The sequence below is a fragment of the Bos javanicus genome, chromosome 8, assembly GCF_032452875.1.
Source record: "Bos javanicus breed banteng chromosome 8, ARS-OSU_banteng_1.0, whole genome shotgun sequence".
Taxonomy (NCBI): domain Eukaryota; kingdom Metazoa; phylum Chordata; class Mammalia; order Artiodactyla; family Bovidae; genus Bos; species Bos javanicus.
The window spans coordinates 99,591,345-99,610,791 of NC_083875.1; the positions used below are offsets into that span (position 1 = coordinate 99,591,345).

The 19,447-nt window shown below is 47.4% G+C and overlaps 1 protein-coding gene across 4 annotated transcripts in view; it reads right to left on the reverse strand.

The window, feature by feature from the left end:
• Positions 1-19,447, reverse strand: part of PTPN3 (protein tyrosine phosphatase non-receptor type 3) — a 167,939-nt gene that overhangs the window by 21,319 nt on the left and 127,173 nt on the right. For 2 of the 4 annotated variants that reach the window (XM_061426448.1, XM_061426445.1), the window contains exons 15-20: positions 16,227-16,322; positions 13,538-13,724; positions 13,294-13,368; positions 11,958-12,014; positions 10,784-10,940; positions 8,176-8,336 (exon numbers count right to left, since the gene is read on the reverse strand). In XM_061426448.1, the coding sequence (XP_061282432.1) occupies positions 8,176-8,336; positions 10,784-10,940; positions 11,958-12,014; positions 13,294-13,368; positions 13,538-13,724; positions 16,227-16,322 (733 nt within the window). The remainder of the gene's footprint in view (positions 1-8,175; positions 8,337-10,783; positions 10,941-11,957; positions 12,015-13,293; positions 13,369-13,537; positions 13,725-16,226; positions 16,323-19,447) is intronic. The other 2 variants (XM_061426446.1, XM_061426447.1) reach the window with 2 other exon arrangements.

Below are 19,447 nucleotides of genomic sequence, written 5' to 3' on the forward strand. Positions count from 1 at the left end.
TTGTTTTGTTCATTCTTGGGCTAAAGGTATGTGAAGCAGGCAAGAACTGCCGGTCGTTAAGATCCCTTCAATTCTGCCCTAGAATGAGAGCAATCAGGAGGCTGAGGAAGGTCATAGGCAGGGAGGGTTGTTAAGATGACTTAGTTTTATTAAAATCTTAATTTTTATGTCCTCAAGTGCTTTGTTCTCATCACTGCTACTGCTACTGCTAAGTCACATCAGTTGTGTCCGACTCTGAGCGACCCGAGAGATGGCAGCCCACCAGGCTCCCGTCCCTGGGATTCTCCAGGCAAGAACACCACAGTGGGTTGCCATTTCCTTCTCCAGTGCATGAAAGTGAAAAGTGAAAGTGAAATCGCTATCAGAGTGTAATTCTATGTGTTAGCTGCTCAGTCATGTCTGACTCTTTGCAATCCCATGGACTGTAGCCCTCCAGGCTCCTCTGTCCATGGAATTCTCCAGGCAAGAGTACTGTGGTGGATTGCCATTCCCTTCTCCAGGGCTCTTCCTGACCCAGGGATCAAAGCTGAGGATCCTGCACTGCAGGCAGATTCTTTACCATGTGAGCCACCAGGGTCTAGCTCTGAGTAGCTGTGAAACCAAGGGTGAATTATAAGAAGATCAGCTGAGAGGGTTTGCTCTGGGACAGCTGTATTTCAAGTACAGCTTTAAATACAGTATCACTGGGTCTGGCCTTCAAAGACAGAAAACTGAACACTGGGAGCTGGAGCAGACCAGCATGGTTTGCGTGGGCTGGATAAGATATCAGTTTTCCAGTTTAAACATTTCTCCTTTGAAAAGATCATCTCAAAGCAGAGAGAGAGGACATCAGGAGACGACACTGATCTCCTCGGACTTCTGGTCCAACCAAAGATATGAAACCTGCTCACACCCCTCAGATAAAGGCCTTGGACACCCACTTGGTTCCAACCAGCACATGCTGGCAAGGCTGGGCACAGTGGAAGCAAGCACCCCATCAACTGTACCACCAGACCAAGAGGGAATTCCTATTGGAATTCCTGAAGGCTGACAACCCAAGGAGGAGGAAGAAAAAAAGAAAAGACCAAAAAGTGAAGGGAGTTGAAGGGACAATGGGCAAGGAGAGCAAACGGTGGAAAGAGACTCCCTTTCATGCCCTTGGCGATGACCCACGGTCCAATGCAGGGCAAAGACTTTCAAGACAGTCATATACTGTGCTTTCTGTACCAAGCACTAAACTGCGGTCTCCATGAAAGCACAACTTGCTTGTTCCATTAAAGCCCTAGGCCAGCGTGGTCAATAAAAATGTGTAGTGAGGCAGAATGATGGGATCTGCTGGTCTGAACAACAGAGCAGGATAAGAGGTGGCTTAGAGGCAGGTAACTAGGCTAAGAGTAGCCCCTTTTCATGAAGGCCTTGAGAGGTTATTCTCCACTTTGCAGACATAAGAACAATTCCCCGCTCATCAACAGCTCACCCACATTGGGGACTTTCATCTTTCCTGTACCTGACCCAGTCAGAGAGCCAGGACACTGCCTTGGGGGGACTCAAGAATCTCTCCCTACCTTCCTATACAGGTTTGCCGAAATGAACTGACACTGTGGCTGGCAATCTGGGGACTTTTGAGAGTGCTACTTCAGATCCCAGTCCCAAATGCAGGTCCCAGTGCTAGCAGACTCAAGCATTCTTATAAGATTCTTATTCTTTCACAGGGAAATCCTTGGCAATGAGCTGGGGTGGCAACTCCTTTAAATGGGTCCCTGGCATTTGAAAGGTAAAGGCTACACATGTGTTCATTCCAAAGCCCACAGTCTGCTCCTTGTATTCCATAGATGTTATACTTGATAACATTTGCCTTTCCTAAAACAAAAATCTGAAAAATCAAAAAAAAGCTTTTTGGTGTGAGCGTCAGTCTTGAAGGTACACCTACATATGTTAAGTCTTCAGCTGTTTTTGTCCTTCCAGATCAACTTTACAATGACCATAGCAACCAGTAAGTAGTAAGTCACGTGCTTTGACAGTAATGGATGTTTCTTCTAACGGATGATGTAGGAGCAGGTTCAGGAAAAACAGTGGTCAGAAGAGATAAAAAGATGGCATCTGGTTTTGGTAAATAGGGAAGATGCTGAGGTGGGAGGGGCAGGGGTCTCCAAGCCTGGCATGACCTTTGATGGAGCTCTGTAGACACTCCTCCAACTCATCAGTCCTGGGAGGCGAGAGGACAGATGTTGCTCGTTTTCTATTAATTGCATCCCACAAATCTCCAAAGAGGTTGCACGGCCACTGGGTGAGGATGGGCACGAGGGACCTCCGTGTGCTGGGAAGTTGGTTCTCAAAGGACAGTTCGCATCATCACTTAGCTCTTATCCAGGGTTGACTGTACTGAATGCATTCCCCCTCCCTTGCCTACACAGAAAGCTCAACTCAGGGGAAAAAGCATGAAATGAGCCACAGGTTACTCAGGAAGGAATGACCCTGGGGCAGGGCCAATGAGTTCCTTAGAGGAGAGCATCCTGGAGGTGGTAATGGATTTGGGCCTTGTGAACCCCAAGTCTGGGCTCCTTTACGTGAGAGACAGAGGAATGCCGTACCTCGGCCGAACACAGCATTGAGGCAGTTTGAGGCTGGTGATCAACACTGGCAAATGGGTCACGAGGAATGGCTCACACTGTGTGGCTCCTGAAGACAAGAGCTCCCATTGGAGGCTGGGTGGAGAACTGGGTCACACCTGGTGAGTTCTGACAATAGGCTTTCAACACAGATGCTAATCCCAGCTCTATCTCTGACCGGCAGGGTGGCACTGGGAGAGTCCTGCAGCCACTGAGCCTTGTTCTTGCCACTTACAAAAAGAGTGATTCGAATAATTCTGCCCCTATCTGTCTCACAGAACTGCTGAGAGAGTCAACTGGGACAACATATGTGAGACGCACTTGGTGGATTCCAAAGTGCTATAGAAACGCTAATTATTAAGTGTGATTTTACTACAGCTGGAACCAAATGCTTTCTGGAACACATTTGTAATTGTTTACTGAAAGCCACGGGAGGGACAGGGGAATTCCATTAATGAAAAATGCTTCCAAGCAAGCTGTTCTGAAAACCAGCCTGTTATCATCGCAAAAGGGATTCCATCCACAGCCGAGATCCCCCAGGGCAGGTCCTCTGTGCCGGGGAGAGGGTGGCTTGGGCCCCTGCTAGGAACCAGGCCCTGCCTCTTGCTCTCAGACACAGCCTCCAACAGTCAAGCTGCCACCTGCCGAAGGCACTGGAAGAGCAGAAGGTGGGGAAACAGAATAGCCAAGACTCTGGAGTCAGACAGCGCTGGGTTCCACTTCTTGTATGGATGGGGCCAGTTCTTTAGACTTTATTTATAAATGATAATAGTTGTTACTTTTTATTGCACTCTGACCATGTGGCAGACAACACATTAAGTATTTATCTCCTCTTAACCCTTACAACTAGCCCATGACAGTTTCAGGTGAACATTGAAGGGACTCAGGCATACATATACATGTTTCCATTCTCCCCCAAACTCCCCTCCCATCCAGGCTGCCACATAACTTTGAGCAGAGTTCCATGTGCTATTTAGTAGGTCCTTGTTGGTTATCCCTTTTAGACATGGCAGTGTGTACCTGTCCATTCCAAACGGCTGAGTCCCTTCACTGTTCACCTGAAACTATCACAACATTGTTAATCGGCTATTCCTCAAGAAAACAACCAGCCATGAAATACCCAATTTACAGATGGGGAAGTAAGAGGCCACAGAGGTTAAGGGTCATGCCTGAGGTCACACAGGAAGCAAGTGGTAGAGTCAGGATTTAAAGTCTTCTCAACTCCACGTGGCTGGACGGCATTTCAGATCTTTCTTAGCTCTGATGTCATGCTATTCTAACAACTCTCATGTGGAAACAGCAGTTATATAAGGAGATTCCCAGGGGGCTCAGTGGTACTGTGAATCTGCCTGCCCACGCAGGAACACTGGTTTGGTCCCTGGGTCAGGAAGATTCTCTGGAAGAGGAAATGGCAACCCACTCTAGTATTCCTGCCTGGGATATCCCACGGACAGAGGAGCCTGGCGGGTTACAGTCCATGGGGGTCGCAGAGTCAGACACGACTGAGCAATTGAGCACACGCGTATATAACTACAAGAAGGTTCTATAGTTGTTAAGAGAACAAGTTGAGTTGAGCCTGCCTGGGTTCCAATCAGGCTGTGCCATTTACTGTGAGAGAACCTCTCCAAGACTCTGATCCTTCATTTATACAAATTTGTATACAATAGTGATAATGACAGCACATACACGGGCTACTGGGAGAGGATGTCTATAACGCCCTTGGCACACGGTAAAGGCACATTCAGGGCACCTTTTGCCTTCCTCTGGTATTCCCCTCCTTCGGCAGTTGTGTAAGACATCTTCCCCCACCTAGAGCAGTGGTTGTTGAGTTTCACAGTCTAGGATTCCTTAGTGGGCAATGTGGAGAGACTTAAAGTCCGGGCTCCATGGATCCCACTAGCTCCATCAAAGAGCAGCTCTGCTGTTATTTGTTCCACATTTCGGAGTGTGGAAAAAATTAATTTATTTAAAAAGAGGGTTTTCCTACTTAATTTCTAGGAAATGTTTTGATTAAATGAATGAAATGTGTACATACAAGAAAAAAAAATTCTATGTTCTCCATTTCTTATTTCTTCTGTAGTCCAATTATAGGCTCTAAAGGCAGGACTTAGGTGGGACAGTGGTTCTGGTATGATCTTTACTCTCCCATCCTCAGGATCAGCTTGTGCATCAAAGCCTCCTGGTGAACTTATTAAGAACCAGTACCCAGGTGCCCTCCCAGTACGGCTGATTTGAGTAGCTGTGGGCTGAGGCTGTTTAACAATCTCCTCAGGTGATATCCGGTGGTTCAGACGGTAAAGTGTCTGCCTACAATGCGGGAGACCTGGGTTCGATCCCTGGGCTGGGAAGATCTCCTGGAGAAGGAAATGGCAACCCACTCCAGTACTCTTGCCTGGAAAATCCCATGGACAGAGGAGCCTGGTAGGCTATAGTCCATGGGGTCGCAAAGAGTGGGACACGACTGAGCGACTTCACTTCACAGGTGATATCCACACAGGTGGTCAGGGTGTCACCCTGTGAGAAATACTATTCAAAACCACAGGGAGGCAGGCGGATACTTCTTGCTAAAGCATTTTTTTAATCTTCCTAATGAATTTCAATGAACATTACTGCTCAAGGAAAACCTCTTAGGGGAGTCTCACACGGAAAACACGAAAGGGAGAAGGGATTTTCTGGAGCACCGTTGAAGACCTGGCGCCATCTTTTTCCTTACCGAGAGCCCACAGCGCCTCCTTGTGGGCAGTCTGATCAAAGAGACCTGGTTCAGCCTGGGCGAAGAGCTTCCATCACCTGGAGACATCTCCCAGGATTCTTAAGTGCCGGTCACCCCAGGGAGGATTGTTTGCCTACCTGAGCCTATGAGCTTAGTCTGCGACCATCCTGGGATACCCTCCCCTCCACACTTAATCCTATCCACCCTCTATTAATACTACATCTTATCCTAGAGGGCCTCCTGGAAACCTCTCACCTCCAGTTCCTACAGAACATACATTCTGTGGAATGAAACCTTGGTCTTCAGCTGCTTCTGGGACTCATGATACATTCCCATCAATATACCAAAATTAAGACTGTAAGCTTCTTGGGGCCAGAAATCCCCCTTCTCCTTCCCTGAATGTGTTCCTGATCTAGCATCTGGCACGTGATAAATATCTAATACACACTCGCTGGATGAATGAACGGACGACTCCAAAGTGCCATTCCCCTTTGACGTTTCCTTTCAATTCCCTGCTGATAGAATAAAACTGATATGTTCTGGCTTTCAAGTGCTCCTTGTTTTAAGTGTTTTAATACATGTTTAAAGCTGAGTCACTCTGCCGTGCACATGAAACTATTACAACTATTAATTGGCTAAACTTCAATATAAAATTAAAAGTTAAAAAAAAAATCAGACACATCACCCCCCACCCCCGCCCAAAAACCTGAGTTTTAGTGTTTAAAATGTATGTCTCAGTTCTGAGGTTTTTTCAGTGCAAAAAGTCTACAATTTTTTTTTCTCTTCAAAGTCTTAAGCCTACCTGGCCTCCTGCAGGCCACTGGAAAAAAGTTTTTATCTTTGTATTAATAGATATTTAGTATATATTCATCAGTTCTATCTTGAAATGCTGGACTGGAAGAAGCACAAGCTGGAATCAAGATTGCCGGGAGAAATATCAATAACCTCAGATATGCAGATGACACCACCCTATGGCAGAAAGTGAAGAGGAACTAAAAAGCCTCTTGATGAAAGTTAAAGTGGAGAGTGAAAAAGTTGGCTTAAAGCTCAACATTCAGAAAACGAAGATCATGGCATCCAGCCCCATCATTTCATGGGAAATAGATGGGGAAACAGTGGAAACAGTGTCAGACTTTATTTTTGGGGGCTCCAAAATCACTGCAGATGGTGACTGCAGCCATGAAATTAAAAGACGCTTACTCCTTGGAAGGAAAGTTATGACCAACCTAGATAGCATATTAAAAAGCAGAGACATTACTTTGCCAACAAAGGTCTGTCTAGTCAAGGCTATGGTTTTTCCTGTGGTCATGTATGGATGTGAGAGTTGGACTGTGAAGAAGGCTGAGCGTCGAAGAATTGGTGCTTTTGAACTGTGGTGTTGGAGAAGACTCTTGAGAGTCCCTTGGACTGCAAGGAGATCCAACCAGTCCATTCTGAAGGAGATCAGCCCTGGGTGTTCTTTGGAAGGAACGATGCTAAAGCTGAAACTCCAGTACTTTGGCCACTTCATGCGAAGAGTTGACTCATTGGAAAAGACTGTGATGCTGGGAGGGATTAGGGGCAAGAGGAGAAGGGGACAACAGAGGATGAGATGGCTGGATGACATCACTGACTCGAAGGATGTGAGTCTGAGTGAACTCTGGGAGTTGGTGATGGACAGGGAGGCCTGGCATGCTGCGATTCATGGGGTCGCAAAGAGTCGGACACGACTGAGCGACTGAACTGAACTGAATCTTACTATTCCTACCCTTTTATCCTGATTTCAACTTATTTTTTGTCTATGTTATCTGTCAAGGCTGTTAAGTTCAACATTCCCTATTGATTTTTTGGGTGGGGTCAATTCACCTTTCACTTGTGGGTTTTACTTTCTACTGTTATTCAATACACATTGCTCTAATAATGTATTTTATTTACATTCTTTTCCCCTGTTATAAAATAAACCTCTCTCTCACTCAAGACTGTGCTTTGCATCTTTCTTGTTTGATATTCACATTACTTATGCTTTCCTAAACCAATATGCAATCATAAACATTTGACAAATTCCCTAGTTTTGCTTCTGTGACTCTTCCCTTTATATGGCTTTCCAATAAACAATGCAGTGCAGACTTCGGCTTTTGAATCTGACCTGAGACTTTGCTAATTTATGAATCCAGACTGTGTATGCTGTCATTAATCATGATCAACTGTCTTCCATCGGCCTGTTTTATGCTTTCTCTGTTCGCTTCTGTTATCTTTAACTGCATGAACTACTCTGTCTTCTCCCACTTTGAAAAAATGTGGAAAATAAATACATTCTATTTATATTCTGTTAGTGGTCAGTAAAACTGACTTGAAAACCGAGCCTCCTTGAGTCCTACTTTATTTTGCAGTCTCTGCGTGTGCCTTTGTCAACAGCCTCAATCCCATGAGCAGAGGTGTCTCCTGGGGAGGGAAGACAGGGTCTGACTTTGATCCCCACTCGTGTCCCTGAGGTTCTGGGGGACTTGAGAAGCCCAGCCCCTGCGCCCTCATGGGATGGTTTCAAGTGCTCCAAATTACAGCGTGCCTGGTGGGGTCAGGGCCTTCCTCCTCCGTCAGCCCTCTGCACTCGCCCACGCTGCCTCTCCACCACCTTCGACTGTGAGTGTTCTGAGCTTTTGTGTTGGCAGCTAAACATGCTCAGAGTCCCACCTCCTCGGTTTCTGACACATTTCTCCATGACTACTGATCGTTACTAGAACAGGAAGGGGAGTCAGAGTTCAGGGATGGGCCATGGCCCCCAGCCACACCGCCCCGGCTTTCTCCCGGAGGCCCTGAGCCCCTCAAGGTCCCTCGATGAGTCTGGCCGCCTGGTGATGACTTGGGCAGCCCACCGAGACCCCAGGGGTCTCTTACCTCAAACTGGATCAGCACCGTCCCACTTTCGAGGCCCTTCTTTAGCTGCTCCATGGACCCCTCCAGCGTGTCCCCCGTCTCTGGACACACGGGGAAGATGGCCTCAGGGAAGAGCTGGTTCAGTTCATCTTCAGATTTGATATCGGCAAACGAATGGACGGCTGCAGTGGACAAGAAAGGGTGAGTCAGGGTTGCCCAGCCATGCGCGGGGGATTGGTTTCCTCCCCCTCAAATTACACTTGTGACACCTGAATGCAGACGGTTTAAAACATCTTATTAAATGATTAAGCACATGGTAATCATTTTCACCAAAGATACTACTTCCCGTTGAATGATTCAATATGTGCTAATTATACAAAATGACATACTAATTTTTCTGGTTAGCCTTAAATGATGGTGTTTAGGACTCAAGAGGCTTTTGTCAGAGGTAAGAGGAAGGGAACACATGTCATTGAAGAGAACACATCTTCTCCCTTTGCTTTCTCCAACCTGATTATTCCCTTACCCACGCTATTCTTTCCTTCTCAGGTTCCTTTCATTAGTGCCCTTCAAACAGGCATTTTCCCAGGAAGCTGGTATGGGGTCTGGCGCTGCCCACACCCCTGTCCCACAGAGCTTGGTCAGTTCATCTCTAACTCAAGGCTCTTGTTAGGTGGGAGGCTCTGGAGTAGACATCTCTTAGCTTCTTCTTCGGAATTCTCCCTTCACGTTAGACTTAATACGGGTAAAAACCAACAGAGCACCTCTTCCTCCCCACCATGCACACCACTTCCCCAGCCTCACGTGCCTCTTTCTGTCCACCATCACTTCAAACTTTGGGATCATCTCTGAATGGCCCCTTTCGACCCAGAAAGAGAAGTCACTCCCTTACTCCAGAGCCTTCAGTGACTCTCTACTGTCTTCAAGGTAAAAGAGAAGAAACAACTTTTATATCTTGCCACACAGTTGAACTGAATCCTCACAGCGCTGACCAGTATTCCCACCTTATTTAGTTATTTATTCCCACTTTACAGGCTCACAGGAAAAAGAGTTGTACAAGGTGACCCAGCCTGTCAGGGTGGGACCCGGGGATTCAGTCTACACGTCTGACCCTAAAGGGCACATTAGTTTCATTGATCACAGAAGCTCAGATTCTTTACTGATTTTCATGGGTTCTGTAACTCTCTCTGTTACTACTATTTTTTTATTTAAATGTTTATTTTAAAAATGAACTTATCATGACAGCTATAGAAAATCAGCGGCACTGCTCCTGCAACTCCACTAGTCTACAAACATCTCTGTTCCTCACCTCAAACGGGTGCCAGCCCCTTGCCATGGGTCGGTGGAGGATGCCCACCCAGGGCCTGGCCAGAGCGCTCGGAGGCCACTTCCCCTCCCCCTCCCCCAAGGCCCCGCCCCTTATCAGCCAGCTGGCACTTCACGTGATGGACAGGCTTGCTTCCAGTTGCTGGGTTCCTTCCTTCTCTACCATCACGTGGCCTTATGGGACTCACAGCAACTTACTTAACCTCTCTGTGACTGTTATCCTTGTTCGGGGATAAGAATACCAACCTTATGAGATCATCGTAAGAATGGAAGAGGATAATTACGCAAAGCAACTAACACCATGCGGGCACGTCACTCGAGCTGCACAGACATCGGCCACTGTCACTAGTGACACCTACTGTGTGCCCAGGGTGGAGCTGGGTTTGGTGGAGATGGGTGGTGGGAGGAGCTGGGTTGGGGGCTGGAGAGATTCGGGAGGACCTCACAGAGGAGGTGGGATGAGCGCTGGCACTGGGAATTTTAGTGGGAACAAAGACGGCGGGTATGTAGGGGGGTGTGGGCGTGCCGATGACTGAGTCCAGATGGAGATGCAGGGCCAGGGCCTGAGGCATGTGCTTCATTTACCTTCGGTGTCTGAAAGCTGGGAAGGAGGATTCGAGGACTGGGCTTCCTGCTTTATAACAACAACACTAATAGTAGCCGTAGTCAACAGAGGATGCCCTTCCGACACCCACCCAGAACCGGGCAGCATCTCTGATGCTTTCCAGTATGAGCCTCATTGTATCTTCACAGGGATCCCGGGAGGTAGCGACTATGTCATCCTCATTTTACATTAGAGGAAACTGAAACATAGATTGGGTAAGAAATCTGCTCAAGGTCCCGGAACCCAGGAGGAGGCAGAGTTAGAACAGCCTTGAGGCAGCCAGGCTCAGGCCCCATTCTGCTAAAGCCTCTCCAACGAAACCAAATGCACATGAATGAAATATAACCTGATCCTTTGAGAAAGGGTTGAAAATGCAAATGAAGGCAGAGGCAGGCAGCTAAGAGGGGTGTGTGGAGGGCGCTAAGACGGACCCAAGGAACAGGGGACAGGAGTGTCATGTCTTGTATTGAAAGTGGGGGTGGGGGGTGCTGCCTACCTGCAGAGGACTGGTCATGAGGGATGCGGCCCTGTGGGGCCACATCTCCACATTTTCAAGTGAGAAGTCAGCCAGCGGGTTGTTTCCCATCAGGGGAAAGTTCTTGATTTTCCGATGCTGGCTACGAGCACAACATCTCGAAACAAGGAACGGGCCCAAGAAGGCCCTCTTCGCTAAGGCTCCTCTCCCTCGGGGGCTGTTACCTTTCCTCCTGATCACCAGGGCCAGCTCCCGCGTGTGCGACTCCCGGCTGGCTTTGATGAACATCACCACTTGGTCATGAGTGTGTTCTGAGATGTCCCGGCCGTTGATTAGCACGATTTGATCCCCTTCGTTCAGCTTAGGAATGCAGGTGTCTGCCTGCACGCAGGGGAAGAGCAAGTTTCTTTCGTTACCATAACATAATCCTCAAGAGGAGAACCTGGTGCTTTCTGAGCCTGGACACTGGAGACCGCGACCAAGTTCTGCTTTTCTCCCCCTGGCATTACCGCCTTTATTTTTATTACAGCCACTGCTATGTTGACATGGTAGCTAGTGGTGGGATTTTAAAGAAGTGCTACTCAGAACCTACATTACGAATGAAAACATTTCAGAATAAAGTGAAAAAGAGTACTGAGGCCATTTCTCTATGGCAGCCAAGCTTCACTTATTACTGTAATGTCAGCATGACTCTAATACCTCTATCTTCTGTTTTTCTAGATGTTTTGTTAGAAAATAATTTGTCAGCTAAAAGCAAGTATATAGGTATCTTGTGATGGAGAAAGCCTTTGCAAGCATAACCCCCAAGGCACAAACCGTTATGGACAAGAAGCCGTGCAACTGATTGATAGGCTTCTTAATTCATAGAGGCCAGAAGCAGTCAGAAAATGTAAAGCACAAGCTTAAAGACAACTTAAGAGTAAAACCCCCAAATGGGTCCCTTTCTTAGGAGGTACAGGGACTCTTTGGTGCTCAATGCTTAAAAAAAAACAAATCATCTCCTAGATGCCTAGAGGCCCAAGACCCACGAGCCCACTTAGAGCTTGTAGAACAGTGAACTCTATGCCCCAGTTGCCTTCCTGTGAGCAGGACTCCTACACTTTAATGTGCCTCCCAGCCACCTGGGGATCTGGTTAAAAATGCAGATTCTGGTCCAGATGGTCTGGGGTGGGGGTACGAGAATCTGCATTTCTAGTAAGCTTCCCAAGGGATGCTGGTGCTGCAGCCTCGGGGGTCACACTGAGCAGCAAGCTTCTGGAAAATGCTTTCTTCCTATCTCTATGCATGCGCTGACACACACTCTATGCTGCCAGTAAAAAAGAAACAGGACACAGAAATAGAAATCTGTTACATTTACGGGAAAACGGATTTGGGAAATTATAGAATACATGTACTTACAGGTGACTCTGGGTTTATCCTTGACACCACGAGAGGCATCTTTTGATCCACTCCTCCCTGTAAACATATACATTAAAAACCACTTGAGTTGTTCACAGCACCAAAGACATGCAGGTATCTCTGACACAAAGGGAGGGCTCAACTTTGACTTAAATGTATTCTACTCCCAAGGGCTGGTACCTTTTAGAATGATAAGGTTCCAGAGGCTATGGGTCTAGTGGGTCAACCAGAAGGCCACTCAGAAGCCTCCCAGTGCCATCCCCACCATCCATGGACTAAAGATGCATTCTGAAGCAGGCTCCTTTCAAAAAATGCAAACATCCTCAGGAAAAAGACTCTAAAAGCCCAGCCCATAAGCACTGCTGGGAGAGGAGCTTACGCTGGAGGGGAGGAGCTGTGTAAAGGTCCCAGACTGTGAGGGCTTCTGACCTCTGAGAACTGGCTGTCAGCGGGGCTGCTGGGCTATCAGAAAGGAGTGTTTGATGGCAGTTGCGGGGTGCACAGCGAAGATCACCTGCCCTCACTCTGCTCTAAAGCTGATAAACCTTTTCTGGGAAGGGCCAGATATTACTTTTTGTGGCTTGTGGGACAGAGGGCACTCTAGCACCTCTGCCATTGAAATGCCAAAGGAGACATAAACCATTTGTAAATGAATGGGGTGTCTGTGTTCCAATAAAACTTTATTTGTAAGAACAGATGGGATTGGGCCCGTAGGTCATAGTTTGCAGAGCTGGCCTAGAGGGAAACAGAGGAGGTTATGGCCCTGCACCTGAATCCCTGTTCTCTCTTAGCAGTGCTGAGGGGTTCCCATCTCTCCGAGCCTTGTGTTCAGTCAGTCGTGTCCAACTCTTTGCGACTCCATGGACTGATGCTCGCCAGGCTCCTCTATCCATGGGATTCTCCAGGCAGGAGTACTGGAGTGGGTTGCCATTTCGTCCTACAGGGGATCTTCCTGATCCAGGAATTGAACCTGCATCTCTTGTATGTCCTGCATTGGCAGGCGGATTCTTTACCACTAGCACCGCCTGGGAAGCCCCTTAGTGTGCATCTATAAAATGTTTCAAAATACCAACTTCACCACTTAATAAAAGGACTCAATAAGGGGATATGAACAATCCCCTTTATATCCTCAATAAGGGGATATAAACAAGTACATAGAGTAGGCACTTGGTATGAGGCAACTCCTATGGCCCCATTGAAAAGCTCCCAATTCTGAAGGCCAAGCCAATTTTCCTACACAGCCTTAGGTCTATGGCACATTTGTAATGGAAGTTTAAAAGTCATCTAAAGAATGCTTCAGAGCATCACACGTCCTTATAAATTACACACAATGTACCTTTAGATTAAATCCAAATTTCCCATCTTCATCTGGCGTGATGCGGATCAAGACTAAGTAGCCGTCACCATCATTCTGGAAAATGTCAGAAAATCGTCAATTACGTTACTTATTTCTCCAGTGATTGGTGATAACCTAATTCCTTTGAGTCTTAACCACTTAACTGCCCAAGAGGCAGCCCCACACAGGAAGCCCGGCTGGCTTGGCCCGCTTTGGCCACAGCACCTGAGCCCCGCCCCCCCACCTTGTCACAGTAGTACTGGCTGGAGTCCTCGGTGGAGCCCCCTTTGGTCACCCTGTGGAAGTCCTCTAGGAACTGCTGGTCGACGCCATCTGGGGAGCAGGAGCCTGGAGCATTTGAAGATGGAGACACAGAACTGGATGACTTCTGGGTCAGGCAGCTTTGTGCTGGGCTGTTCTCGGATATACTCCTTCATCGTGGGGGAGGAGGAGATATTTTAATAACTGGATTAATATTTTATCAGAGCACACAATACTGACTGCTGGAGCCTGGCATCTCATGGCTGTCACCAATCCTTAGAACTTTTAGAGGGGCTCTGAAGGTCAAGCCCAGGGCTCGTGCACACCCAGAGTCTACTGGCTGCCCACACCCCCAGCTGGCCTCAATAGCACCAGCTTTTAGTTTTGGGGTAAAGGGGAAGGAGGGCAGGGCAGTACCAAGAACTGCTGACAACTCAGCAGCTTTAGAAGGGTAACAAGGGAGCTGTGCCCAGCTACTCTGGTGCTTAATTATTTAAGCTCACTCAGATGTGTGGGTCTCCACTGTTGAAAGTTTTTCCTTCCATCTCATTCCTGCTCATAACTCTGCTTCACAGGACAGTTTGCTACCCAGAGGAAATGGGACTGACTCTGCACATTCAGGACAATTTATATCAATCCGAGTTTACATTATTCACCTGTGACATCCACTCATCGCTTCCGCTGAGATCATAGGTTTTATTTTTCTCTAATATAGGTCCTTCTGTACCTTGGAGCTGCACAGTCCAATATGGCAGCCACCAGTCACAAGTGGCTATTTAAAGAAGTGAAGATTAGAAAATTCCTCAGCTGTGCCAGTCACATTTCAAAAATGTCCAACAGCCACATGTGGCTAGAAGCTCCTGCACTGGACAAGACCAGTCACAGAAGACTTCCACCACTGCAGGAAGTTCTACTGGATGATGCTGTCTTTGAGAAGTGTCAAAGACCTCTAGGGTCATCTGTTTCATTCCCATGTCACAGATGAAGAAACCGGTTAAGAGGCACTGAGTAACTTGCCCCAGGTCACACAGCTTTCTCCTCACCCGCCGGGAGTCTGATGAACATGAGTCCCTGAGCACCTCTCCCCTCTCCCAGCCACCGGATCTGCTCCTAAGACCATCCTCCCCAGCCTCTCAGGGCTGTAAGGATGAACACTGCGTAGCGCACACAACTCCTCTGCATCATGCACACCCACACTAGACTCTTTCCAGGGCCACAGATTGAGCAAAAGATGCCTTCAAAACACCTACAGAATATGGGGCTGTCCTCACGTTGCACAGACTCCTGCACATTCTGACCTCACTTCAGGTTAGTGATGGGAAAGGTGAGCAGACAAAGACAGTGAGACAGACAGACGACAGTCACTGCTGCCTCTTACTAAACCTGTATTTCAGGTCCTTTTCCAGGGTTTTTTTTTCCATTAATGGAGTACCTCTCTGTTTCCCAGAAAGTTTAAATTAGCTTACTTTAAATATAAAATCTGTATTGTTTTACTCATATAAAGTGATTCACAATCACAATTCATCTGAATACAAAATTTCGGTGACAGAGTAGTGTAGAAATAGAGGTATTTGCAAGAGAAGAGCTTGAACTTAAGGTGCTCAAATTGCCGGTTAAGGGGTATTATGGATGGGAAAGCATTTCAGAGAGAGGAGATTTTGGACTTAAAGCTGTGTACTAGTGGGATGTTTTCAGGCTGAAAATAAATGACTTTAGTTAACAGGAAACTAAAAAAAAAAATTCTCCTCAAGTAGGCAACTTTTCTGTTTTCATGTTTCTAAGAGCACCTCCTAGTGGCAGAAAGGGAGACATGACGCTACTAAACAAGATAAAACCCAAAGGATTCAGGAAACGCTATTTCCAGCTAGGCGTGGAACTGAACCTCTAACATGAAGCTGCCGACAGCATTCATACTTCAAGTATTTGGAAGAATCTGGAGATGAGAGTGATGGAAACGGTGACGACATGCAAACAGAAGAGCAAGGCGACACAGCAGAAGAGGTCAGGCTTCTCAGTAAAGTGTGATGTATTTTTGTATTCATCATATCTAACTTCTAAATTCTGAATTTTGAAATATGTCATATAGAATTTAGATGACATTTTTTAAGGTTTTAAAGTATTTTTCTTTTTCAGTATAATGGTCTATCCAAAACAACCCACGGTACTAAAAATAACATATTCAAAGTCATTATGTCCCCAATCCTATTTTCTAAGTATGGGTGGAGATGTTACTTTTAGATGGTAATTTATTAAACATGACAATATTCTTTTTGGCTGAGCCACCACGTACAGACGTTCCCTGCAGGCTACAGTAACGTTCGGCTCAGCGGGGAAGATGGACAGACAGATGGCGAGGAGGACATCAAATGATGAGACGCAACGAGAAGGTGGCAGCTGGACGCAGCACAGGGATGCCACGAGTGAGAACCCCAGGCTGAGCAGCCGTCCTCCCTTCTTGGGGCAGGACGTGAGGTGTGACTGAGCGAGAAACAAGGGGGGCCGCTGAGGATTAGGGGGCAACTGTGAAAGGGGCCGAGAAAGGCAGGGAGAGAGACCGGCAGCAAGCGGTTTGTCCCAGAGGCAGGAGAAGGGGCAGCCAGAGCAGTTGGGGACGGACTGGCCACCCCCAGCTCCCGGACGAGAAAGGGGCAGAGACAGACAGACGGACTGACCGGCAGACAAACGGGTGCTCGCCCTCAGAAGCCGATGCTTCAGAACTGTAAACGCAGTAGGCATCGGAAACAAAAGCCAGGACAGAGTTCATTTCTCTGAAGAGAAGCAAGGTTAAAGAAAAAGTTAAAATGGCAAGATTTACCACGTGATATTTTGTATACCACTCTTTCCTAAACTTTAGGAAATTCCAAAGACCACCCCCCACCGCCCGCAAACCTGTCAGCCAAGCCAAGCTGTGCTCCCACCAAGGGTTTCACAGTTCTCACTGGGGGCGCCTGAGAGGAGGCGCTGGCTCTGGTGGGTGACAGAGTGGGAGCTGTTCCGCATGGCATTTCTCCCCCAAGTCTATGGGCTTCTCAAGCTTGGGAGAGACCCTAGTCCTCTGTCTGTTCCTCCCCAAGGGCACTTAACACGTAGCCAGTTCATCCACATGGATCCTGATGTAAGGCGCACTGAGTAACAGAAAGTGTCTCCGTAGTTCGGGTGTTTGTGATGTGGAGACACTGTTTTATTTCTGCAATACACGCCAAGGGCCCAAGATCAAAACTTCACGTAAGAAGTAGCAGAGGTGGCGGAGGGAAAACGGGTCAGAAATGCTGCTTTCTGAGCTCTGTCTCATCACGAATGGAGTCACAGGTCATCCATCGTCCCCAGGCTGCCCCCCTGGTCATTGTGATACCTCAATAACAAGAAAGCACTGGGTATATTTTGGTCAGTTTGTGCTTGAGTTTTCTGAGAATTTCTCACCCACATATACCCTGCAGCAGCACCTACCACAGAGAACTGCTAACGGAGGACAGTTAACCAAAACCGGTCGCAGTAAATCTGTGTGAGTCCTTGGTGTGCAGATCAGACGCTGTGTCTCATGTGATGTGCGGACCTGCCAGGAAGTGGCAGAGGAGACACCCATTATGAAAACTTGGGAGCTTGTCTGGGCATTACCCAAGGGCTGCATCCGGTTTCATGTGACCATGTGTCTGTCTGTCCATCTATCCACATAGTCATTGTATATCTAAGTGCCAGATATCATGCCAGGTCTGGGGGAAGGAGAGGTGAACAGGGTACTATTTCTGCTCTCCAAGAGCTCACTATCTGTTTTAAGGTACAGCGATAAGTCAAATATTATCATCACACTCTAAGGGAGATGCTCAGATGTCTGGGGAGGCCAGGAGAGACTCCACAGAAGAGGGGGCAGAGACAAACTAGTAGCAGTTTAGACAGGTAGTCAGGAGGGAAGAAGAAAGTATTTTAGATAAAACTCTAATTTAAAAAAAAACCAAATCTGCAGCATTTGCAGAGGCATGAAACTTTGAAAAAGCACAGAAAAGAAAAGTAGGGGAGTGATGTGCTCGGGATTGAATTTCAGGAAGATAAGCCTATTACCCTTGTTGAAACTCCAATACTTTGGCCATCTGATGCGAAGAGCTGACTCATTTGAAAAGACCCTGATGCTGGGAAAGATTGAGGGCAGGAGGAGAAGGGGACAACAGAGGATGAGATGATTGGATGGCATCACCAACTCAATGGACATGAGTTTGGGTAAACTCCAGAAGTTGGTGACAGACAGGGAAGCCTGGCATGCTTCAGTCCATGGGGTTGCAAAGAGTTGGACACGACTGAGCAACTGAACTGAGCCCTTGTTAAGGATGGTCTGGAAGGAGGAGGAGAGACCAAAGACAGGAGGATACTTAGAACACTGCTGCAAGCATCCCTTTGAGAGATGATGGCAGTTATACATGGGCAAGGCGATGGGGAGGATGGTGAAGGGGTCCATGTCAAGAGATGTTTGCAGGAGAGAAACTACGGGTGAGGAACTGGATGATGCAGGAGCAAGAGAAGTTGTTGAGGATGCTTGACGTTACAACAGGTACCAAGAGGGTGGTTCTTGAACACGGCCTCACCAAGACACAGGAGCAGCCGCAGGCTGGACAGAAGATGATGAGTTGAGGCTGGGCCAGGCTGGGTTTAAAGTAGTCATCAGATGTCCACATGCAAGCGGCCTGAGACCAAGAGAAGGGCAGGCAAGGTGCAGGGAAAATGAAAACAAAACTCCTGAGAAACCCTGTCACTGGCTGGTCTCCTGCGGGGAGACACAGTCTGGAAACCAGGCTGTCCAAGACAGCAGGCTGCCCCATGGCAGGAGAGCTGCCCGTCACTGGCTGGGTGACCAGGTGACAGGGCAGAGGGAATTCCTACCCCTGGTGGTGCAGCGGAAGAAGGGGATACCTAGAGTTTCTTCCAATGCACAGACGCTATTTTAAAACATTTTAAAAAACAGTGATGAAATACACATGAAGTTTACCATCATAACCATTTTCAATACACTTCACGCTACAGATCAGTGTATTCACATGGCTGTACGTACAGAAGTTTGGAAATAAAAGCCGACAGCTGCCCCGTGTCCCCAGAACAAGGCAGGCTCTGGAGAAGGAAATGAGAAAATGGCCAAGACATCATGGGGGCTGAAAAGTTCTTCAAACACAACCCTCATCTGCCCTCAAAGTTGTTTTCCTCCAGCTTTCTGCTCCGCAAAGTCGTTTTCTCCTCTGGGGCACTCCCCCTCCTTTTTTTTTTTTTTAAATTTCTTCCCTGGGTGGCAGGTTGTTTTTGTTTTTGGTAACTTCCTTCTCTGCAGATTCTGGCCTTGGCTCTGAAGCAAGGCAAGGAACACAGAATGGCTGAGGGGTAACAAGAGGACCGCCTGCTCGGGCACAAAGCAAACTGCCAAGGACTCGTAACTATAATCATAAACTTTGCTGCGCTGCTATAAATACGCCACAAACCACAGTGACTCATCTGCGAGGACAATGTTCAGAGAGTCGGAGCTATGCCTCTGGGTTGAGAGCCAAAGTTGAATCACTCTCTTCTTCCTTTCTCTCCTTCTTCCTCTTGTTTACATGGGTACAGAACACTGCACGTCATCCTTCTTTCAAAAGGAACTCTCCTTGCTGTCTGTATTCATCTGATATCTCTGACGGGATATTTCTTCTTGCCTCTTAACACGCCAATATGCTATATAAAACATGTTCAATGCTTCTTAAACATTTTGCAAATACTGCAGCCGACCCTGGGAGTCCATGGATTCAGCTAATTGTGGATCAAATTAAATCCAGAGTTATGAAGGATCAGGGCTTCCCTGGTGGCTCAGGGAATCCTGAGAGAATTTGCTTGCAATGCAGGAAACCTGGATTCTATCCCTAGGCTGGGAAGATCCCCTGGA